Raw genomic sequence first — 22,946 nt, 5'->3', positions numbered from 1 at the left:
GTGACAAATCGATTATGAGAGAACCATTCATTGTTTAAGTCAATATTACCACATTGCTAAGAATCAATGCAATTCCACGAAATATAAAAAAAACAACCGCGTTCTATGAAGGAACGTCATTTAGGAGGGGCAGGTGGGATTATTTTCCCGTCCTTGAAAAATGCATGTCATATAATAAATCTTAATGAAAAACATATCATAAAAAAATATTGCCCCACTCCCTACCCCAACCCCCACTCCCACCTTAAAAAAGTCTGAAATGACATCCCTGATTCTATATAATAACAGTATAATAAAAAAACTTTTTGGGTAATTATTTTATACCTTGCAGTAGGATTTATAAAATTCGGAATTTAAATCTTACACCTGTTTGTAAAAAATCATGAGATAAATGACAATTATGCGCAGTCCACTTTTTCGTCAACTTTTGTACTGTGAGCTACGCGTTTACTATTGAATCGAAACTTATGCGAAGATTCAAGACGACATAAATCTTCTCGTCGACCGACCCCAATCAGCACCAAATGGAATTGTTGATTCTACTTTCAACTAACGACACTACCTCTCTTTAATATTTAAGTGGATAATTCGGTATACATCTCAAAGCTGTCGATTCATTTATAATACCTAATTGCATATTCTTTAATATTTGAGACTCAAACATAAATAATTCTTACACAAATATTGCTATATGCTGATGGCAATGAATCACAGTAGAATCATTATAATCATTAGCACTATGAATTTTATGTGATCTCTGGTATTTTTAATATATTATACATATCTTATAAATAAAATTTTATATATTTTTAATATTTTGTAGCAATATATATTTTTTAGCTATATAAATAGAATGCGATATTTACTGCTATGATTTAGAAAATCTACGAGCTAGCTGTGACTCGGGTGATCGATATTATCAGTGTCCTGATGGACCGTGTGCTGTTTTGGCAGAACTTAGGTTAATAAAAATGTGAAGAAACTTTTGTCTTAAAATAACTTCGGTACTATAACCATATTTTTAATATTATAGCGACTGCAATAAAAATATTTAAGCATATCTAAAATGCAAGCTTTTTTTCAATAAATATTTAAACAAAGAAAAAAGTTGAGTTGAGTTGCTTCTAGATATGATTGTTGTTTATATAAAAATAATTTATTTATATTAATTTAAAAAAATAAAAATAATGGTTTTTACCAATTCACATTAACGTAGCGTATGATTCTAGGCAATGCTTAAAAAGTCTGTTTATTTATAAATAAATATACAGTAACAAATTTATGATTATTTAAAACAAGTTGAAATGCTAATTTATATATATATATATATACAACCCAATGTGTCATTATAACAGTGAACGCTAAACATAATCAACTTTTTATGAGTAAGAGATTATAATACCAATCTCTTTTACTAAGATTTATCGTATACATAAAACTTGTATTGAAAAAAATAGAGGTGGATAGCCTTTAAAAAAAACATCAAATTTATTTTAGGATAAAATATTTTAGAATAGTAAAACAATATTATTTTAACGCGCAACGAGCCGGATCCGGCTCATGACTTATATACAATAGAAATATCCAACCGATAAATCAATAGTCAAACCGCAGAATAAGTGGGACGAGTTTCAAGAATAGATGATATGAGATAAAAATAATTGTGTGTTTATCCAGTGGCATCTGATGGAAACCGACACTCTTGGAAGTGGTTGTTTGCTTATTGCGGAGTAAAAATTAACACTATCCGTATGCGGTAGCGAAGGTTGCGTCATCTTGGTAATTTTTCCTCGGTGATAATACGAACAATTGAGCCGATTTGGTGTTACGAAAGAGTAAAGAGGAATTCCGGTCTCGTAATGGGAGCACTTTGAGAAAGTTTAATTTCGTAAAGAACACGCGTCGACCTTGAAAAGGCGAGTATTCATCGAGACTCTTGGCGACGAGCTGTGGACTGTTCTATGGAACTGTTTTTATTAATAATAATGATAAACAATACAATAAAGCATTACCGAATAACAAATACAAGAAGTATAAGCACCTGAAGTATAATAGGTATTTGAGATTTCAAAAGCTCACATTTTTTTACCTTATGCAACTCAAGTGGATGAATAACATTGTTTTTTATCCTTACATTCATAAATCATACAATACATATGCATACAATGAGAAAAAATGTAATGGATTTGACGAAATTTTGACACAATCAGATTTTTACCTCTCGTTTTTTGTAATACTTGAGATGATGAGTTATATTCTAATCTCTCGTCATTTCATGGAATTTGGAATTACCACAATATTTTTTCTTACCCACACCAACAGGAAAATCTAATATTGCCAATATTCCTCATTTAAAAATATAATACGGATCAATAACATAACAGCAAACACCTTAATACTCGATATAATATAAATCTTCTATTATACATATAAAATTTATATTATAAAGGATGTAAATAAATTTATTGCGAGATTTTAAAAATACCCAATAAACAGGTAAAATATGTGAGATGGTAAATCTCGAAAAAATGAGAGATAAACTTTTACAAAAATGCTAATAATATAATACACAAAAATAGACCACCCAAAGTATAAAACGGGATTTTGAAACGAGTCGCCGAGAGGATGTACTTAACAATCAAGGATCATAAACCAATGCAAGAGCTGGTACATATTTCAGTGCGATTCTGATACTGTTACATATTTACACGAGCTTCACTTGCCTTTTTTGCCATTTTTTATTAACAGCTAAATTAACTATAATTGGTCCTTTGAGGGTGAAAAACACAATTTATATTGCTAATTTGAAACAGCTATGGTGAATCGCAGATAAGGATGTTGTGGGCGAATTGCATCACTTCTTTGACACACCCTCAAAATATGTTCTCGACTTAAAAGTGAAATTGCTAGGTGGTCACTTTTGGCGATTGTTTTTAATGGGTAAAAATAACAATAGTACATTTCCGTAAGGTAATTTATAAAAGGGCAGTTTCCTGTGTTTTAATTTCATTGGGTTTGAAGACTTCTTCAAAATAGTTAGCAAAGGCGTCAGCTTTTGTTTGTTATCTTTCAAATAAAAAATATGAAAAATATAAATATATTAATCTTATAACAAAATAAAATAATTCATAGCTACATAATAAAAATGACACAATCGTAATATTGTAAAAACGATTTTAATTAAAAATTTTGCAAGTGTGAATAAAACAATTGCTCAAAATTGAACTTTGGATCAAAAAACAACGCACACTTTTCTATGTTTTATTGTTATTAATTATATGCAATTGCTTTTAAAAAAAATAGCACACGAATCAATATTGCAAAATTATTGTTCCATTAAATATGGATTTGTATCATGTACATATATTTCAACATCATCATTATGAATCATAAAATTTGTTCTATTCTCTATTCGATTTGAACAGCAAAAAACGGAAAATCCAGTCGCATTAAAGTTTTCCACTCGATAAACCGCAACGGAAAATGTTCACCAGCAAAGTGGAAGTTATAGGTATTTCTACCAAAGATCAAAACCACACCTTCGATCCAAGAAATTGGTACAGCTACTGTGGCGAAACATTGCGTCAGTCGAGATTTTTTTTCTATCGTTGTTAGCAAAAATGAAGACTTCGACGATTAATTCGCGAATAATTGCAGATAAATACGCATGTGCGATTTTTTGCGTCCGACTGTAATGATATGTGCGCATTTGCAAATCCAAGGAGACTTGAGTAAAAGTTATCGTTTGAGACTCGTGATGAAATTAAAGAGTTTAACGTGCGCCATGCAAATTTTTTTAATAAAAATCTAGTAAAGTGACAATATTAATATAATAAAAGCCCAATGTCTTTCTGAGAAAAAGCGTTATCATAAAATAAATCGATGTTTGATTTTCTAAACCACGTAAACTCGCGTAACTCATGGGATAAACATACCTCAGATTGCGTCCCTTATCCTTGCGCCGTTGTGGCCAGAACGTCAGCGCTCGAGAACGCCTCCCATACACAAGCCATCCATTTTTTTCAGCGAGCTTCACAAACACAATGATTTTTTCAGCAATAGCTACAAAGACCTAGAACAATTTATGTATAATAGTCGTTATATTTGAAACATAATAATTGAGACATTTGCTAATTGCCCTTTATACATATAATTATTATTAAGAATATAATATTTTATGGTAAACATGATATTTAAAGACAACATTCATCAAAAAAAAAACAAAAATTAATTTTAACCACAAATAATATTAAAAATATGTTCCCTAGTAACAGAAAAGTATTTATTTTTGTACTAAATAAAAACATTTCGTATTAACTATTACAAATCAATTATTATACATATAACAAATAATAAGAATCAGCTAACATATTACTAATAGATAAATGATGAATTTGAGCTACATATTTATTATAATGAATCAATTAAAATGATAAACTAACCAATTAGATCTGAATTATAGCGATTATTCATCAAATCAATTATGTATTATCATTGAAACCGCAACAAGAAAACGAAGGTTATAGAAATTATTATACACATAGTATTTTAAAGTAGTAGTTTGTTAATATATAATTATATTTGCACTGAAGAAAGTAAAAATGTAACACTTGTATTATTATTTGGTTGCTAGGAAAATAAATGCATTTATATAATAAATTATAAAAAATAGTATGCTAATTATTTTGAAAAATAAAGTAAAAATTATGCTTATTCCAAAAAGAAAATAATATCTCACGGTGTTCCACATGGTTTCAAATTAGGACCATTGTTGTTTTTAATGTATAATAATGATATAATTAATAGGAGTAGTTTAATAAATATTTAATAATAAATAAAGATGTACATAGATTTAATACTAGAAATGGAGATAATTTAAGGATTGACAGGTATAAGAAAACGAACATTGTACGGAAATGTGAATTTATTTAATAAAATTCCTAGGACAATCCACAAAAATATGTAACAGGTATTTTACTTTTTTTGATATTCGTGCGGCACCCATTTGTCAAGTTTCTTGCTTGACTCTACAATCGGTAGATATTAACTGAAGAAAAACGCCAGCAATATTTTTTATGTATCTTTAAAATTCTCGTCCCATTTCACCGTACGTTTCTTGACGGTGTCCACACCAAAAGCAAAAGCTTTACTATCCGTTTTGAACTCCTACAAAAAAATGCTTTTATTTACTTATTTTTCATATTACTATATTCAATTGCCAAATTTGAAGCAAAATTGATACTAAATGTAGAGCGAAACAAATAAATATCTTTTCCTTAACATTATTGGTTTATGCCATTTTTTATTATAACAATAAGGAAGAAAAAGCAGCATAACTAATCCAATTTTTCATCAACGCGATATTTAAAAAAAAACAACTTATGGTAGTAGTGTGGTCTTTTCAGCAAATATTGATATACTTATGAATTGGATCGTGTCCTTTTCATCATTTAATTTCAAACTTCTTGCAATCTTGCACAAGACGTCACCGACGGAGTATTTTTTAATTGGCCCAAAAAGCGATTAAGGCGGCCATGGCCTTTCCAACTAATTTCACCGATCGGGACGCGTTGGAAAGCCCTGCTTCCGAGGATATGGCGTGTAGTGTGCGCCTGAGACCCGCTGGCCTTGCGCGTCGATGGTGCAAAAGTATATAATGTTTGCACAGACCGTTCATTGCTTGCCTACATTTCCCATTCGCTTTCGACATCGGTGCAATGTAAAAATGCAGCCACCTCTCTGCAGCAGATGCACTCGCCGCGAACGCAATGGTACATGCCAATTTGTGCGGTCGGTCGACTGCGTATTATTATCAAAGCTAACGAAGCGTTACCGTAGACGAAAACGCCACTAATCCGAACATATTTACACATTTACACCTCCCCCATCATACAATTCATCGAACGTCTATGAAAAATACAAAGGAATCAGTAAATTGGGGGGCAATTAATTTTGATTTAAGAAAAACAGTGTGGCGTTATTCTAAAGACTTCAAAATAAGCGTTGCGGTTCACTCCGTTTCAGCCCACTTTCCAATACAGTTGTTTTTATTCCATATCGCAAAATTAATCAGAAAGAACAACCATAAAGATATTACAAGCACTTAAGCATTTTATTTTTTTACAATTAACAAAAAGACCATTTATAAGGGGAGCGGACAATAGGGACCATTTCTATGAACTTTACAATTTCAGGGGCCTAAAATAGCAATATGTTCAATTTATCGACGAACACTTTTTTCTGAACAGTGTGTTTTTTTGTACATTTATTATAACGGCGCCATGCTCAGAAACCAATGGTTATGAACATTAGTTCTACTTTTGGCCCTAACGTCTATAAAAGTGGCCAACAAAATTTTGTTACATAAATAAGTTTTAAGATTAAAACCATACTCTTTTATTGTCGTGCGCGTGTTTTTCTCCCAAACATCGCTTAAAAACCGCAATTAAATGTCTATTAGTATCGTCATTTGTTATTGTGTTATCAAAAACCCTGATTTATAGTGAATTGCGGTTTTTAACCGATGCTTAGAAAATAAACAAGTGCACTGCAAAAAAAAACTAAGTTTTAAATTTTAAAACGTATTAACGTAGCAAAACGTTGTCGGCCACTTTCGCAGACTAGAGCCAAAAGAAGATGTTAATAACAATCTGGCTTCTGAGCGTGGTGCCGATATAATTAACAAGTATATTTTATTATCTTCGAACAAAATTGTCCAAAATTACCTATTTTAGCTCCCACGGCATCTCTAAATGAGCAAAAAAATCAGCTTATATTTGTACATATACTAATGATAACATTTTTATCACGTGTAAAAATAATGAAGTCAATATAATTACAAATTTAACCCAACAGTTTTAAAAGATTGTCTTTGTCTCTGTCCAAAAATTGCGACCTTTTACAGCTAAAAGGCACGCACGCTGGTCGATATTTTTGTCTGTAACATAGCCTCAATTACAATCAGCAGAGATATTTTAACGCACAATCTTTAGATAGTTTTCATCATTATTTATTTCGTGTGAAATGAAATATTATAAATAATACTACACGGTAATTTAGACAAATCAATCAATTTACGCAAAATTTCAGGTTCCTAGCAGAAACGATGTGGAAGTAGTTTAATTATAATTTTTTGTTTTATACCCTAATTTATCTTATCTTTATATTACTATGTATTACTTTTTGAATTTATATTCGTTAGCGCTAGATAATAAAAATTTAGTAGCTGTGTACGACTTTTTTATTTATAGTTTTGAAATATATATAAAAAAATATTTAAGCATTGAAAATATTAGGCACAAACTCGACAAATGCCGGTTTCGAGTTAATCAACTACATGTGTTTTAAAACTAAATTTATAGTTCTAATCACAGGTTGATAATTTTGGGTTATATGTCTGAAATGTTGGAATTTACGCATTTTGTAATTGGTTTGCTATTTTTTGTCGTTGGAATAGTGCCTTATTTTCTATATCTAGCATATTGTAACCTATTTACAAAAATATTTATTATTTTATATGGCTCTAAAATTATCCTGGATCGATTTGTACCTATGTTATTTGAATGGCCGATTGGTGAGATGTTTTTTCTTTCACTCGCTCGCGTGTTAAATGACGAGTGAATGAAAGATAAATGTATATTTTATTGAACGGTCTTATCTCTCACTCACTCTTGCCACTTAACACGCGAGCGAGAGAAAAGAAAAAAATCTCACCAATCGGGCCCAAGTATTTTTTGGGTTCGCCCTTAATAAATATCAATATTTATTTATATTTGTCAAATGTATCGAAGAAAAAAGTACGTAGAACGTAAAAGTTAATTTAATTTTCATTAATAATTTATTTTTGCAAGAGAAATACTATATATTCATTTTTAATCCTTATTATTCTGTATTCTTATACAGAAAACACAATATTTACAATAAGTTGCTGAATTAAATTTTAATTATAATACCTAATGGCCAAATTTTAAAAACTTTAAAGGAAGAACTTAAATTTAAAAAACGGTCATCTGGGAAATTTTCGTTGATCTTAGGAATGTAGTAGGAGTTAAAAAAATATCATCTGGATGCCACGAGAACTATAAAAATTAATTTCGGATTTTTTTGGTAATTTGTATTACGGGAGCTAAAAAAAAAGGTTACTTCGGACATTTTGTTTGACAAAGACAAACAAAGACACTCTTGTCTGATCACCTTAATATATGGTATTTCCCCTTTATCAATTTGGAATAGGGGGATTATTAAGTATTTACTATCTATAGCGTTTAATAAATGTATAAATTATAATATTTATATGCTGTTTTACTCATAAATAAAATTTTATTATTTTTTAAGTTATATAAGCAATTAAATTGCTTTAGACCAAATAATATTTTTAGAATGGCAACTTAAGATTAAATTCATGGCGGTGTCATCTTGACGTTTGTCAAATATACGACTGTAAACATCTGATATGAGATAACCACCGAATCACAAATATGTCGGTCAATTGGTAATGTCATAAATGTATATAAATAATATAGTTTTAATTCGCCATCTTGCATGATACAGCTCAATATTTGTATAAAACAGATTCTTATTATATGAATTATTAAAAATGGCTGACTCTCAGTAACAAATTAATAAGATTTTAATTTTACATATCATAATATGTAAAATTATAATCGTTATAACAAATTAGAGTTTGTGACGTTTTGGAAAGCTTATTTTCGTGTAATCAGTTGTTACTTTTGCGTCACAGGAAATTTTTAAAATGTGAAACTAAATCCCGGAAGAAAGACTGCAAAAGGCTTCCAGCTAATGATCATCCATTAATAAAATCGTCTTTTAAGTTTGTAAGTATTTTATAAGCGAAATGTGATTATTTAAGTTTAATATAGTGATTCATTAAAATATTTCAATATAGGTATCAAAGCATTCCTCAAATAAAAATGTTCCTTCCGATCCTTTGTCGATGGCACTGGACGGCTACGATCCATTATCGATGTATAGCGAAGATTATTACGATGCACCTTCGACTGTAAGAATATATTTGAACAGACTGAACAATTTATATTTTATTAATGTGTTTTATTGTAGGCAACGACTAAAACTAAAGACGAATGGCAAGAAACTTGGCAATCTCGACGTGCTGCAATACTCACAAAATATACGACGGCAGAAAAGTTATCCATTATATCCAGTTATTTACCAGGCGGAGAAAAAAGTATAAATACATATCGTTAACTTGAAAGAAGATATATATTACAAACTTAACATTTTGTTGTCAAATTCAATTATTCCATTGTGATTCAGTTAATTTTTCATTGCAATATATTGCTAAAGATTTCCTGCTTTAAGGAAGAGATCCATTCCCAAAAAGATGTCCATAAAATTGAAATTCCGTAAAACTTTTGATGTAGGAATACAAGTAAAAAGTCCAGATTTACATATTCTTAAAATTCTTCCAAACTAGTGATCTATAAAAAATATATAGATTTATATTCATAAAATATATTGTCTTTTTAAGTTCTTATGAAAACTCAAACCTATGTCGTGGACCAAGTCAAAACTCGACTCGAACAATTGGACGATTTTGAAGAAGGCTCTGTTCGTCAGATGTTGAATTTATCTCAACAAGAATATGTTTTAAGGATTGATATGTTAAACCGTGAATTAGTACAAGTGTGTATTATTTTTAAATTCTCGTTATCACTGAGAAGAAGTTTTTATTAACATGAAATATATTTTTCTAGGCATGGAATACTGAGCAAAGGGTCAAAGCATTGAAGATAGCAATTCAATGCTCCAAGTTATTAGTAGACACGACAGTAATACAGTTTTATCCGAGCAAGTTTGTCCTGATTACGGATATCCTCGACATATTTGGAAAATTAGTCTATGATCGATTGCGGAATAAAGCCGAATATTTTGAGTAATTATTTTATCAATATCTGTGTGTATATACTATATTAATCGATTAATATTTCAGGCCGATTATGAAAAAAAATATTTCTCTCCCGAACAACTTTACACCCGATATGGTACCGGAGATGGCTAAGGAAACGTGTCTCAATTGGCTGTATAAAATGGCTTCTATCAGAGAATTGGTTCCAAGATTATACATAGAAATGTCTCTGCTGAAGTGTTACAGCTTCCTCACTCTGCACGAGTTTGATTCGGCGTTGAAGAGAATAACGTCTATGATACGAGGAATTGGACATCCTCTAGTTGCTGTTTATGCTCGATTTTATCTTTGTAGAGTCGGCTTATCAGTGGGGACATCTAATAAAGACTTTTTCGTTCAAAATATGAACGACTTCTTGCTGACTTATCCACAGGTTTGATATTGCCTAATTTTACATCGATCAAGCTACTTCAATTCCCAATTTTCCCATGAGAAAAAAACGTTTCTTTCATGGACAATACTATATCTCAATGTCATATAAAAATCGTTGCTTATCGTTGAGTATTAAAATATATAACTGGGGAAAAAAGCCAGGTATGATAGTCTTGCATTTAAGATAATGTAATATAGATTAGGTAGAAGAATCAGGGCTTATAAATGATATCTATACATATCAATCTTCAGGTCTTTAATAAAAACGTGGTGAACGAACTAGCAGCTCAAAACGTCGATATCAACAAGTACATCCATCTTTACAGTCCGGCTTTAGATTGGATGCTATTCGGAATGGTCGAATGGTCAAATGTTTCAAGCAATATTTTAAACAAATTGATCGATCAGTGCAAAGATATGAACAATAGGTAGTATAAATCATATAAAAAAAATATAAACTAGTCATTATAATATACATATATATTTTTAGCGATCTTTTATTGCGTTCGATTATATCTTCGTTGAAGCCAAGCGACGTCACTAGCCGAGCTTTGCAATTGCTAGAGCTGATATGTCTGTCGAGCAGTGAAGATCAAACCATGAGCGACATGATAGCTATGTTGGGACAAAGGGTTTGCTGCGGTGGTAGATCTACCGACGATAAAAAGCTACTATCGAGCGTTTGGAGGATACTGAAACACTTCAAACAACCGAAGTATTATTTGGCTTGTGCCGAGCCATGGGTCCAGTTTACGGCTATTAATTTCTCCGTTAGTAATTCAAGATTCATTAAATGAATGATGAAGCAGTGCCTCAATTAATAAGATGATTTATCTAATTTTAGTCAAAACAAATCGATTGGTTATTGGGAGATATTTACGCTTTTGTTACTCAAGCAAATGAACCTGTATCGGAATTCTATAGTCAATTGCAAGCTATATTGAAGAAAATTGCGTTATTTACACCAGATATAGAAGAATTATTGACACAGGTATAACATATTTTATTAACACGATTCTGTCGCTGATTTGATCCACTCTGTTTCAGTCTGCGGACGAGTGATATTTTTATTTATATTTTTCTTAATCTTCACAAGTTTAAATTCATCGATTGCTTTGATACATTTGCATTAATTTCTTAACCAAATTTTTTGTACCACTGCCTCAGATCTTTGAAGAATATATTAACTTTCAGGAACATTTATTACCGATGCTGGAACTGTTCGATGCTGGCTCGTATCTAATGGTATCTTCTAAAGCAATATTGACAACATATCAAAGCCAACAAAGCTACATGATCAGCGATGAAGTTTTAATCAGCAATTTGATGCATATTTGTTTACTCTTACACGACTCCATCAAGTAATATAATATAAAATTAATTTCAATATTGTTTTATAGTATTATTGAAATTTTATATTTTTAATCAGCTCGTTCACTGTTGATGATGAAATGAAGCACATAAGCGAACTGGTTTGCCGTTTTATTAAATCTGTCTCATTCGGCAAAGATTTTCAACGGCAGCTCAAGTTTTACACTGAAGTCAGAGCTTCGTTCTTCAAGTTGGATCAATTGAACGTCCTGTTGGTTCAGGTTATACATTATTTATATATAATTATACATATTGTATTGTTATTTATGATCTTTTTAAATCATAGTTAGTTAACAATCTATCGATGAACGCTCGGAGTTTATCGATGGGCAAAAGCACTCAGAAATTGGAAATGTTTGTGAGGTGCTGTTCAGCTTATAGTTATATAACAGTGCCTTCTGTAACTTGCCCTTTCACTAAGATACAAATGTATTTGCTTACGGGGCAAGTGGCGTTAATTAATCGGTGTTATTTACAAGGTATATATATATAATACATATTCTTCATATCAAAGTATTATGCATAATAATTTATTTCTATTGCAGCCGAAGACTGTCTAAAAGCGTCCTTACATGCCTTAATTAAAATACCTCCAAAATCGTCATTTGATGGTCAAATGCGATCAACCGACGGTTTCATAGTGCTCTTTTTAAGCAGCTTCATGTCTACGTTATTAATGTTACCGGTAAATTAAATCAATCAATATTCTCACAATTACAATACAATAAAAAATATTAATCGTTTAGGATAAACAACAAAATGGAAACTTTCTGTACATGTTCAAAGGAATGTTGAAAGCTATGAATTGCCTTTCTTGGGATACGACTCCTCGTTATATGCTGTTGCTTAAAGCTATAGATTTATTAGCAAATTTGATACAAGAAGATTATCTATATCATGCTGGAGACGGTAGTTTATATATTAATATTATTTTATTATTAAATACTGATTCATATTTTTATTTATTTCAGCTGTGGCAAATGATAGTTTTTTAGTATACAACTCTGATTATATAGATCAAGTCAACGATATGGGTTCGCATATAATAGACGAGCTGTTGTCGATTCTGAAGCAATTGGGTGAAAGCAACGAGTTTCACAAGCAATCGTTATTGGCTTTAGAATTGTTTTGGAAAATTATCAAAAGAGGAGATACAAATGTGAAGGAAATCGAAGTTCTAACTGTGAATCTTTGGAACTTGGCACACAAACATAAAAATTGTGTCGATCACAAAATATCGGTTATATTGTGTTTTATTGTATTATATTTTTTTATATTTCCTGATATTAATTAGGTTATTTTTTCAGATGAAAATGTTTGTGGCGTTAGAATCAGAAGCGATAAATCCAAATATCGTTTCTAAATTGAAGAATATTATGAAATAGTATATAGCATGTAAAAAATGCATTTAAGAATTGCCTTCCATTATATTATATAAATAATATTTTAAACTACAGGTTATGTAACACTGTACAACAAATTTGCACTGTTTTAAAGTTATTAATTAGTTTCTCAAAAAAGGTCTTTTAAGAAATAGCCCATTTTATTTTTGAAAATACATTTTTGCTCTGACAAAATATTTTAAAATATATTTAATTGTATTTATAGTTAAGTTTTCTTAAAAAATCAGTTTTACCAAAAAAAAATATTTCTTGTATGCTTATAAATTCCACTTTCAGTTTGTAAAGAATGTGAGACCTTTCCCTATCTAAAAGAGAAGGGGGTTCTCGGAACCAAAACTTCATAGATTTCGATAAATCACAAAAAAAATTTTAGTCTTTCTAGAACAATGTTTCCCAAACTTCTTTATGCCATGCCCCACCGTAGTCTTTTCAAAAGTCATATGCCCCACCGGCCTCTTTTTTAATTAAACAGTAGTGTGGAATAGTTGATAATTGCCGACGTGTCCCATCTCTGAAGCATGATGCCCCACCTCTGAGACGTGATGCCCCACCGGTGGGGCGTACGCCCCACCGTGGGAAACACTGTTCTAGAAGAACTTGTTTCAAGAAGTAAACTATTAAAAACTATATTTATGTTTTTGTATAAAAAAATCATTGCTTTTTTAAAAGATAATAAAAATATATATTTTGATAAAATATTGCTGTGATTTTTGTAGTAGATCTTTACATGTGCGGATTCTACAATAAATGCTGAATAAAAATAAAAAATTAAATCCAATGTAAATTGAAGCCCTATTAAAAATTTATATTTTTTAATATTTTGTCAAAGCAATTTTTCAAATTTTATAAACAAATGACTACATCTTAAAAATAAAACTTTAAAGAGGGAAGCTTGTGAGTAATCATTTTGAACCTAAAATGCAAATAAATGAAACAATGAACAAAAGTATATTTTATATGTATCTATAAATAAAAATATCTTGCATTTAATCTTTTAATATTTTTAATTAATTATATATAGAAGTTTTATAATATTCTCTATTTATATAACCGCTTATTAATCAAAATTGTATTAAATTTTCAATGTCCATAATGTATAAACATATTGTGATAATAAAAAACTTTATTATATAACACATAATTTAATCATTTAAATTCACAACAACTTTTAAGTTACAATAAATCAATCATCGTCTTTTGAATCATCGGATTCGTCATCTTTATCGGAAGAATTTACTTCTTTTTTATTAACACTAGCTCCTTTCCTCATAGGAACGACTTGCATCAACGTTTCTTCCCAAGCTTTACCTTCTGTGATTCGAAGAAGAATTTCAAATACTGAAATACATAAATTAGATAATAACATACATCGTTTATGAAGTATATAAAATATATGAAATATTTACCATGATCGATAGTTAATACTTTTCTGGTTTTCATGTCTAAATATTTATCGAGAGGTAATCTTCCATGCGATATACCTTGCTCGCAAGCAATTTTATGACATAAGCCCTAGAAAACCATCAAAATCAACATAATTAATTAACAAAAAAATGTTCAGTATTAACTTTTACCTTATGAAAATTATGATCGACTAAACCGCCAATGATATACATTTTATTCGGTTCTATAGTTTCTATAATATTTTCCGATTCACTAGATAAATAAACTAAGTCATTAATTGGAAATAAATCTAAATAATTATCTTCTTCAAATTTTACCTAAAATAAAATCACATCATATAAGATAAACGTTTTTATAATAATTAAATTAATTAACTTACATCCCAATATTCATAGCCATTGTGCCTTGACATCTCAGCTTTAGCCCGTCCCTTAAAATTACTTACGATATACTTCATAGGATTCATCGATCTTCTGTTCAACGAGTAACATCTCAATATTTGCTTAATAACCTTAGCCCTGTCTTTCTCGATCATCAAATTATCGAAGCTGAGATCTATGATCACTCCCGACGTGCAAGAACTATTCGCTACCTTACAATGCTTCAACGCCTTTCTACTAGGACCTATGTCTATATTATTGATCTTTGCCTCGATTCTTCTCTGTTTAGCTTTAGCCTTTTCCTTCGACCTTTTTTCGTTTTTCCTCGCCTCCCATTTCTCTTTTTTCAGCCACCTTCGCATCTGATTCTTCGTGAAGGGTCTCTGTATTATCATCTCATCGTCATCTTTGCCGGTGATATTTAATTTCAACCGCTTTCCATACGTGTCATCGATCTGATCGCCATTTTCGCATTCCTTCACCGATTCGCTAACCTCAGGTACTTCGATCATATTTGATCGTCAATTATTTAACTATTAATAAATTATTTTATACTTTTAACTGATTAACTTTATTAAAAGTGAGAAGACTAAATATAACCTAAAATCTTGCATATGCTTCTGACGTTTGCATTCTTAAAGCAACAGTGGTCTAAACTCGACAAATAACGCGCAAGAGTAAATTCTGACAGCTGTAATAAATATTGTATTATAACTATGTAAAATTACGTTAATATACAATTGTTATAATATAAATTTAATTATATAAATAACTTTAAAAAATAAAATATGTAAAATATCAAAATATTTACAATATATTTTTTTATATTACATAACGTACTTAAACATTTTGACACTTCATAGAAGTGTATTTTTCTCTTTGTCTCTATTCCCCAATTTGCCAAAATATAAAAAAATGATTAAGAAAAACTGTTTATACGTAAAAAAAAATACCTAAATAGCTAAAAAGTTATACTTACATAGCCAGGGCTGCCGAGAGAAAAATTGGGCTCCGTGCTTAGTGTTACTGTGCCCCCCCTTAAGCATCTAAATTACATAAAATATAATATTTAAAGACACAGTTTGCAAATACTATATATGTTTTCTTGTATAAACAAAAATTAAAACTTGTGTTTAATTAAAAATTATCCAGGTCCCCCCCCCCCCAGCAATTACTAGTAAAACTCAATATAAACGGAACTACATCTCTCAATTATTTGATAATTTTAACCGATATTGATTAGTTTCATTCGTTGAAAGATTGTGTACTTTTCAGATAACGATGTATGTATGCGAAACTAGTTGGCGTATACTTATGAATAATATGCTGTAAGCATCAATATAGATGGTACACTTGGAGCAGCTATCCACCTCACTTCTTTCTTGGCGACTACGCGAAAAGGATGTTCCGTCGATCGGTGTATCTCTAAATATTTACGTATATGGGAACCCCAAGACGACCGTCCGTGACGCAAGTTAAGTCCCGCTGAGCCGTGCACCCGAACTAAGCGGCGTTGTACAACCACACCGCACCCCCGCCACCGCAAGCAACGCGCGGAGTGGGGATACTGTTGCGCACCCGACCGGGATTATAAGGCGGTGCCAAAAGGCTCACATAACACATTCGACTCTGGACTTCTGATGCTGCAACACTCACTGGACTACACGGATTCTACACCTCGCCTCCTGTCTGAGCAATCATCTCCAGGACACGCGCTCGAGGTTTAATATCGACGACTGTCGAAGGATCCCAGTCAACACGCGTCAAGAACATACCGGAAGATTTCATAAGGGCTACTTTGTACAGTTCGCTGTACAAACATCCTATCACAAATCGTCAACCGGACCTGCCGATAACTACAAATATAGAAGCGTAACCGCGACCGCTTCACGTATATAACTAGGTAACTCAACTAATACCAACGGCTTTAAACATGTCTCGCTATCACTATCGCAATCCATTCACTAAATTATATTAACACATTTGTTAGAACATACTAAAATATTTATGTAATATATACATTGTATGTAATATATTGCTTAAAGTTTTTTTATAAAATAAACTTATAGAATCGAAGCAAAACTGGAATCGAAGAAGCTATATTTTTTACTAACAGCACAGTCTCGAACTGAAACTGAATTAAAAAACATATTATAAATTATTTTTATTATTATTAGAAAAGAACGATTATAATTTGATAAATACCCCAATTTCCAATCTTTTACTTTTTGAAGAAAATGATAAAATGTGCAAGATTTATAGAGCAAAAATAATAAATTTAAAATATAAGTTCTATCTTTTACAAACAGGGGCACTGAATTTAAAATATCTAACATTTAAAGAACTGCTGGATTAATCAATATTATATGGTTTCTTATATCGAGTAATCAACCAAGCCACTTCAAAGTTAGTCTTTGGTGCTGAACGTTGATCGAATGTAGCTCTAAAGTTGCTGTTCAGTCTATCTTGTGACAGACATTTCCAAATTTACAAAGTTTCCCGCAATTTGGAAAACAGATGTGCGTGTAAATTACCAAAGTGTTTCTTCAATTGATTATTTTTAAAGATTCTGCAGTCATTATTTTCAAACAGACAATACACTGTGGTTTCATTATTACTTTGTCTTACACTCGGGTTGTTTTTATCTATAGACTCGTTTAATGATGATATCACGTCGCCATGATGGTTTCTAAGCAATTTTCTTAAAAAAATTATGTATGTTTATTGAATCCTTATTACTCCCAAAAATTTAATTTTTACCTTATTTGGGATAATTTACCACGGCTCGCCGATCCCTGATGTAAGCTAAATATATAAACTATATGAATTGATATAATTTATATGTATTTAAATAAACAAATAAATATATGTCATATAAATTATCATCACAACTTACAAATAAACATGTCACATTATATTATTTTTTAGTGGCAACATTATTTAGTATGTCAATTTGACATTACCCTCGTGTGTCGTCTCAGGTATGATTTTTACGTCGTTTTTTAAAATCTGTTTTTATATCTTATATTTGACGGAATTTATTAAAAATTTATTCTTATTTAATTAAGTAATTTAAAAAAACATAAGTTTATGTTAAAATGTCTGTCTATGCATATTATTAATTAAATTAATAAATCCAAGCATTTTATTAGATAAAATAATTAAAGTACGATTTGCATTAATTTATTAAAAAAAAAAGATAGTTTCTGACGATTGCGTAATTAGGATAAAATATTACATTGCCATTGACTTTGCAATGTCATTAGTAATTAAACTGATAAAAGTCAATGTTAATGTGTAAATATATAAAAAATATATTATAAAAACAATATTTTATGTCTTTTAAATTATAATATTATAAAAGTATGTGTTAAGTTGTCTATTAAAAAATGTAATATATGCTTAGTCATTATTAGATAACATATTTTTCAGAAACAGTTATCTCTAGAATGTCAAAGTCACTAATAAGACAGAGTAAATTAATAAAAAAATATTTCATATCACCCCAAAATCATTTATGGTATAATATAAAGAAGAGAGAATGCTCTAGTAAGTCAGACGATTTACCAAATAGAGAGGTGAGAAATTGTAAAGTATAATGTGTATTGTATGAATTTATAGATATAATTAATTTTAATTTTTAGAACGAAGAAGTGGAAATTCCAGTACCATGGGGACATATTTCTGGTGTTTTTTGGGGCCCAAGAGATGTTCAACCAATTTTGGCACTTCACGGATGGCAAGATAATGCAAATAGCTGGAAACCGTTAATCAATCTCTTACCTCCTAATGTGTCGATATTAGCTATCGATTTTCCCGGTCATGGGAAATCATCATGGCATCCACCTGGTTAGTGGAATTATTATATTTATGTTTAAAATATATGTTATTATCAATATGTTTATATTTTTAGGTATGTTTTATAGTCATTTCGACAATTTAATGTCTATAAGACGTATTCAACAGTACTATGGATGGAAAAACATATCTCTACTCGGTCATTCAATGGGAGCCATCACCAGTTTCGTTTACGGAGCTTTATATCCGTCCGAAGTCAACTTCCAGATCTTGATCGATAATATAAAGCCTATGAGAACAGTTAATAAAGATAGAATGGGCGATTTGAGTAACGAGATTAATAAATTCATGACGGTGGATCATCGGAATATGAAGAACGACGAACCGCCTTCTTATGATTTCGATACTATCGTAGAAAAGGTATATATAGGCTCTCACAAGTCTATAGAGAAAGAAAACTGTCACATCTTGGCCGAGAGAGCTGTGTCAAAGTCTGGCCGCGATCCAAATATGTATTATTTCAGGAGAGATTCGAGATTGAAGCACTTTTTATTCTTCAGACCTTCCCAAGACGATATCGATCTTATGTTGAGTCGTTCCACTTACCCGATTTTGCACTTTAAGTTTGAGTCTTCGCCTTATTTTGAGCCTAAAGAAAATTACACAAATGCAATCGATATGCTCAAAAAATCCAACGACAAATTTGAAATGCATTATATACCCGGAAAACATCATGGACATATGAATACTCCAAAATTGTTAGCTCCATTGATAGAAGAATTTTTGAAGAAGTATTCAAAACATTGAAATCAATGCAGTAGGATAATTCAGTATTATTTTTACGAAACTGGGATATGGATAGAATATGATAATTCTGAACTTTTAACAGATATTTTACTTACTGTGATACTCAAGCACAATAACCTTCCACAAATAGATATGTATTGTCGACCGATTTAATTATTTATATATTGATTAAATTAAACAATAATTCTTTAATTTGTATTAAAATTACAAATCTTTATCTACTTCTTTAAAAAATATTCTATAAACTTCTGGAATCCCCTTTGATATTTTTCAATAAATACGTAAGAATTGTAATTCGTTAAAAATATGTATATACATACATAATTATCTACTTTTATTTTATTTTTATAAATTTAGAATATTTTGATGGTTTTTATACAATTCCATTTTACTTAGACTTCAGCTCTTGTGAAAATAAAGATCATTACTATTCTCTACATCTATGTTTAATCAGATTCTAACAAAATTATCTATCAATCAGCTATGATTGGTTTCAATTGTTCTTCGTCTTTTCTCGTAAACTTCTCTGGAACATAAATAGTTTAGGTTATCTATTAAGTATTACTCGGATATTCTAGAATATTTGCGACATAAGAAACAGTTTTCAGTGCTGTATTTTCTGCTCGTCAAATTGTTCATAACACAGTGCTATTATTTTTGATTAAGTGGGCTAATATTTATTTTTCCTCATTACTTATTTTTGCGCTATTAGCTAATGGACTTGTTAAAACAGCTAAATGATTGCATTTCTAATGTCTACTCATTTTTTACTTCAACAAGCTTTGAAAATAAAATGGAACCTCATTTGGTCACCATCGCCAATTTGTGAATTATTAACTTCCTTAACAATACTTTTACATATAAAATCCTACAAATCAAATTTAACTGTTAATTGATTGACAAAATGTTCTAATATTCTTTGACTTTCTAGAATTGCGTCAAATAATGTTTTGAAGTGATTAGATTCTAGCTTTTCTTTTAGCTTTTACTAACAAGCTTTTAAAAAATTATATGGTATTTTAAATAACGCTGTGAAATGTTTTATAATTTAAAAAATCCCGAAGAATATTCTCAGTACATATAAATAATTAAATTATTTATATTAACATTGATATTTATTAATCAATAAAAAATTACCAATTTTTATTTTATGATTAAAAAAAAAATTATGATTAAATCATGGCAATATTTTTGACCATAAAATTATTTTTATTACAAAGATTAACCTCAACCGAACTATGATAATTAAAATTGTAATTGTTCTATACAATTTTTTGCCACAAAGGTAAGATAATTCAATGTAAAGCAACTGATGCACTAATGCGTAATTTATAAAAAATATCACTAAGAACCGTGGATATAAGTGTCATTCGTAATTAACTACATTAGTGTCATTTAATATCAGGAAAATTTATACCTATTTTTTACTATTGTTAAAAAAATATCGTTGGGAGCTGCTGACTCACTTATGCTTCATTTGTTATTTTAACGTTAACAGTCATTAAAACAAAAAATATTTGTTCTTTATGGCTAAATTATGCAATGTTATGTTGATATTTTTTGTTTAATTGTTATTTATTTATTGTATTAAAGATTTTTTTATTAAAAACAAAATTTAATTTGTCTGTTAGTTTTATTTTCACATTGGCTACACACATTTACATAAAATTTTATAATTAAATTTAGGAACATATAAAATATTACACGTAGCACACCGTAAAAGTATATTGGTTGTATTGCGATACTTCACAATCATCATAATCATCGCATTCTGGCACTATTATTATCCAATAAAGTAAACATACACTCTTTTCGCTAAACCCTATCGAAGACATTCAATCATGATTTAAAAATTAAAATCACAATCAAAAATATCGCATATATAAAAGAGTGTATATTTACAAATACATATTATATAAACATATATACATATACGTGTTACAATATCAAGTTAAAATTAACTGTCTCACAAGTCGCAAGTTGTGGGTTCTTTGCCTCTCAAGGCAGCGTTGATAGCGTTTAAAAGTGGATGTCTTCCGCATCCGCATTTATTTTGGAAATCATCTAAATCCAATGCCCAAATCATAGCACCTCCGAGTCCCATGGATTTAGCTAGCCGAGCTTTCTGTGCAGCTATTTTTGTATCGTCGAACGAAACCCATTGCGTTCCTCTTCTAGCCCAAGGTCCAACTCTATTTTCCGGATCTCTATCCACTGACCATCCGGCGTGCTTGACTCGGTCACAAATCTAAAATGGTTTTAATTATTATATATCATTTACTGCAATATTTATATCGTTTAAAAACTTGACACTAATGACTAGAAATAAATTTAAATTTCATCGATGAGTCACCCCTCATCTCACCTTTCCTGGAAATAGTTTGGTGATCTTCACAAAACAATAAATCGACACAAAACAATAGATATTCAATTTAAGAGATTTGATCACCTCTTTCAGGAATTAATGACTAGTAATATATCTATAATATATAAAATAATTTAACCGATGCTTAATAATAGTTATTTAGAAATATCTTATTTACTATCTCACATTTTAGAAACAAGAGAATATAAAATTGTGGATATATAGATTAAAAATAAATCAAAGATTCAAAAAGACTTTTTCACTACACTTCATAACAAAATTAAATATAAAATCTGGACCAGACGGTAGACGTGGTTTTAATTTACTAAACCACATATTTCATATCACCGAGCAGATACAGATTTTACTTCTTGTATTAAGACAATAACATTTTTCAATACTGTTTCAGATATACCCTACACTCTATTCAAACATATCTCTTTAAAAATATATCATAGAAATAAGTCAGATCATAAAACTCATACCTGATTTTGCAACATACTTTATAATAAGTAAATATATATATAATATATAACTTACTTCATAATAAGCAAGGAAACCGGGTGCTCTTGTGAATTCACCGGCATCTCCTGGACCACTAGCAGCCACGTTCATTCCACGATTTGCACTATCGACCAGTGTGAATGACTGTCCGTACATTGGTATACCCAAGATCAATTTGCTGGGTGGAGCTCCTTTTTTGATCCAATAATTGATGGAGAAGTTCTAAAAATAATCCGAATGTGATGAAGATACTATCCTGTGGATCACCATTATTTTAAAATTACTCACAGTATTGAAGTAGTCGTAAGTATCTCCAGGATAATAGTACAATGGAGAAACGTGTCCGGTTTTCTTATCCCAATGTCCGTGATAGTCGTAAGTCATGACTGCTATCCAATCTAAATCTCGAGCGAGCGCTGGCACATCATAAGCTTCATTAATGACCATTTGACTAGCCGATACAGCTGCTGACAATAGCCAACCCCTCGGTTTGAAAGCCTGTCTTAATTCACTCACAAATGCAGCGAAGGACTCTTTGTCTGAAGCTGGTCCTGCATTACAGTCGACCTAAAAGACCATTATAATAAATAAAAATA

The 22,946-nt window shown here is 30.4% G+C and overlaps 4 protein-coding genes and 1 long non-coding RNA gene across 14 annotated transcripts in view; 2 read left to right on the top strand and 3 right to left on the bottom strand.

Annotated features, from left to right (window-relative positions):
- Positions 1-4,911: 4,911 nt before the first annotated feature.
- Positions 4,912-5,789, bottom strand: LOC148237139 (uncharacterized). The gene is made up of 2 exons (XR_015809224.1): positions 5,421-5,789; positions 4,912-5,166 (listed from the first exon to the last, which is right to left on the bottom strand). It is a non-coding gene; the product is annotated as an uncharacterized LOC148237139 (long non-coding RNA).
- Positions 5,790-8,358: 2,569 nt separating this feature from the next.
- LOC148237138 (VPS35 endosomal protein-sorting factor-like) lies at positions 8,359-13,684 on the top strand. The gene is made up of 17 exons (XM_088182475.1): positions 8,359-8,491; positions 8,741-8,834; positions 8,906-9,019; positions 9,079-9,205; positions 9,509-9,663; positions 9,735-9,913; positions 9,971-10,319; positions 10,571-10,746; positions 10,809-11,088; positions 11,163-11,309; positions 11,513-11,679; positions 11,748-11,910; positions 11,976-12,168; positions 12,235-12,374; positions 12,436-12,598; positions 12,661-12,929; positions 12,997-13,684. Exons 1-17 carry the CDS (start codon positions 8,478-8,480, stop codon positions 13,072-13,074), a joined length of 2,808 nt encoding a protein of 935 aa, XP_088038601.1. The 5' UTR covers positions 8,359-8,477; the 3' UTR covers positions 13,075-13,684.
- Positions 13,685-14,214: 530 nt separating this feature from the next.
- Positions 14,215-15,545, bottom strand: LOC148237137 (tRNA methyltransferase 10 homolog A). Its single transcript, XM_088182476.1, has 4 exons — positions 14,876-15,545; positions 14,667-14,813; positions 14,499-14,604; positions 14,215-14,430 (listed from the first exon to the last, which is right to left on the bottom strand). Exons 1-4 carry the CDS (start codon positions 15,386-15,388, stop codon positions 14,276-14,278), a joined length of 921 nt encoding a protein of 306 aa, XP_088038602.1. The 5' UTR covers positions 15,389-15,545; the 3' UTR covers positions 14,215-14,275.
- A 2,275-nt stretch (positions 15,546-17,820) lies between these two features.
- Positions 17,821-19,614, top strand: LOC148237136 (putative serine hydrolase). The gene is made up of 4 exons (XM_088183053.1): positions 17,821-17,857; positions 18,315-18,454; positions 18,521-18,725; positions 18,790-19,614. Exons 2-4 carry the CDS (start codon positions 18,326-18,328, stop codon positions 19,479-19,481), a joined length of 1,026 nt encoding a protein of 341 aa, XP_088039179.1. The 5' UTR covers positions 17,821-17,857; positions 18,315-18,325; the 3' UTR covers positions 19,482-19,614.
- A 1,481-nt stretch (positions 19,615-21,095) lies between these two features.
- Cht10 (Chitinase 10) overlaps positions 21,096-22,946 on the bottom strand; it is a 30,305-nt gene continuing 28,454 nt past the window's right edge. For all 10 annotated transcript variants that reach the window (XM_088183044.1, XM_088183040.1, XM_088183047.1 and 7 more), the window contains 3 exons: positions 22,639-22,917; positions 22,387-22,572; positions 21,096-21,729 (listed from right to left, as the gene is read on the bottom strand). In XM_088183044.1, coding sequence (XP_088039170.1) covers positions 21,448-21,729; positions 22,387-22,572; positions 22,639-22,917 — 747 coding nt within the window. In that variant the 3' untranslated portion in view covers positions 21,096-21,447. The remainder of the gene's footprint in view (positions 21,730-22,386; positions 22,573-22,638; positions 22,918-22,946) is intronic.

Source organism: Plectrocnemia conspersa, unplaced genomic scaffold (assembly GCF_051122295.1).
Source record: "Plectrocnemia conspersa isolate PC_06_02 unplaced genomic scaffold, ASM5112229v1 ptg000003l, whole genome shotgun sequence".
Taxonomy (NCBI): Eukaryota; Metazoa; Arthropoda; class Insecta; order Trichoptera; family Polycentropodidae; genus Plectrocnemia; species Plectrocnemia conspersa.
Note: the sequence above shows the minus strand (reverse complement) of the source record. Positions and strands in the feature narration are given on the sequence as shown.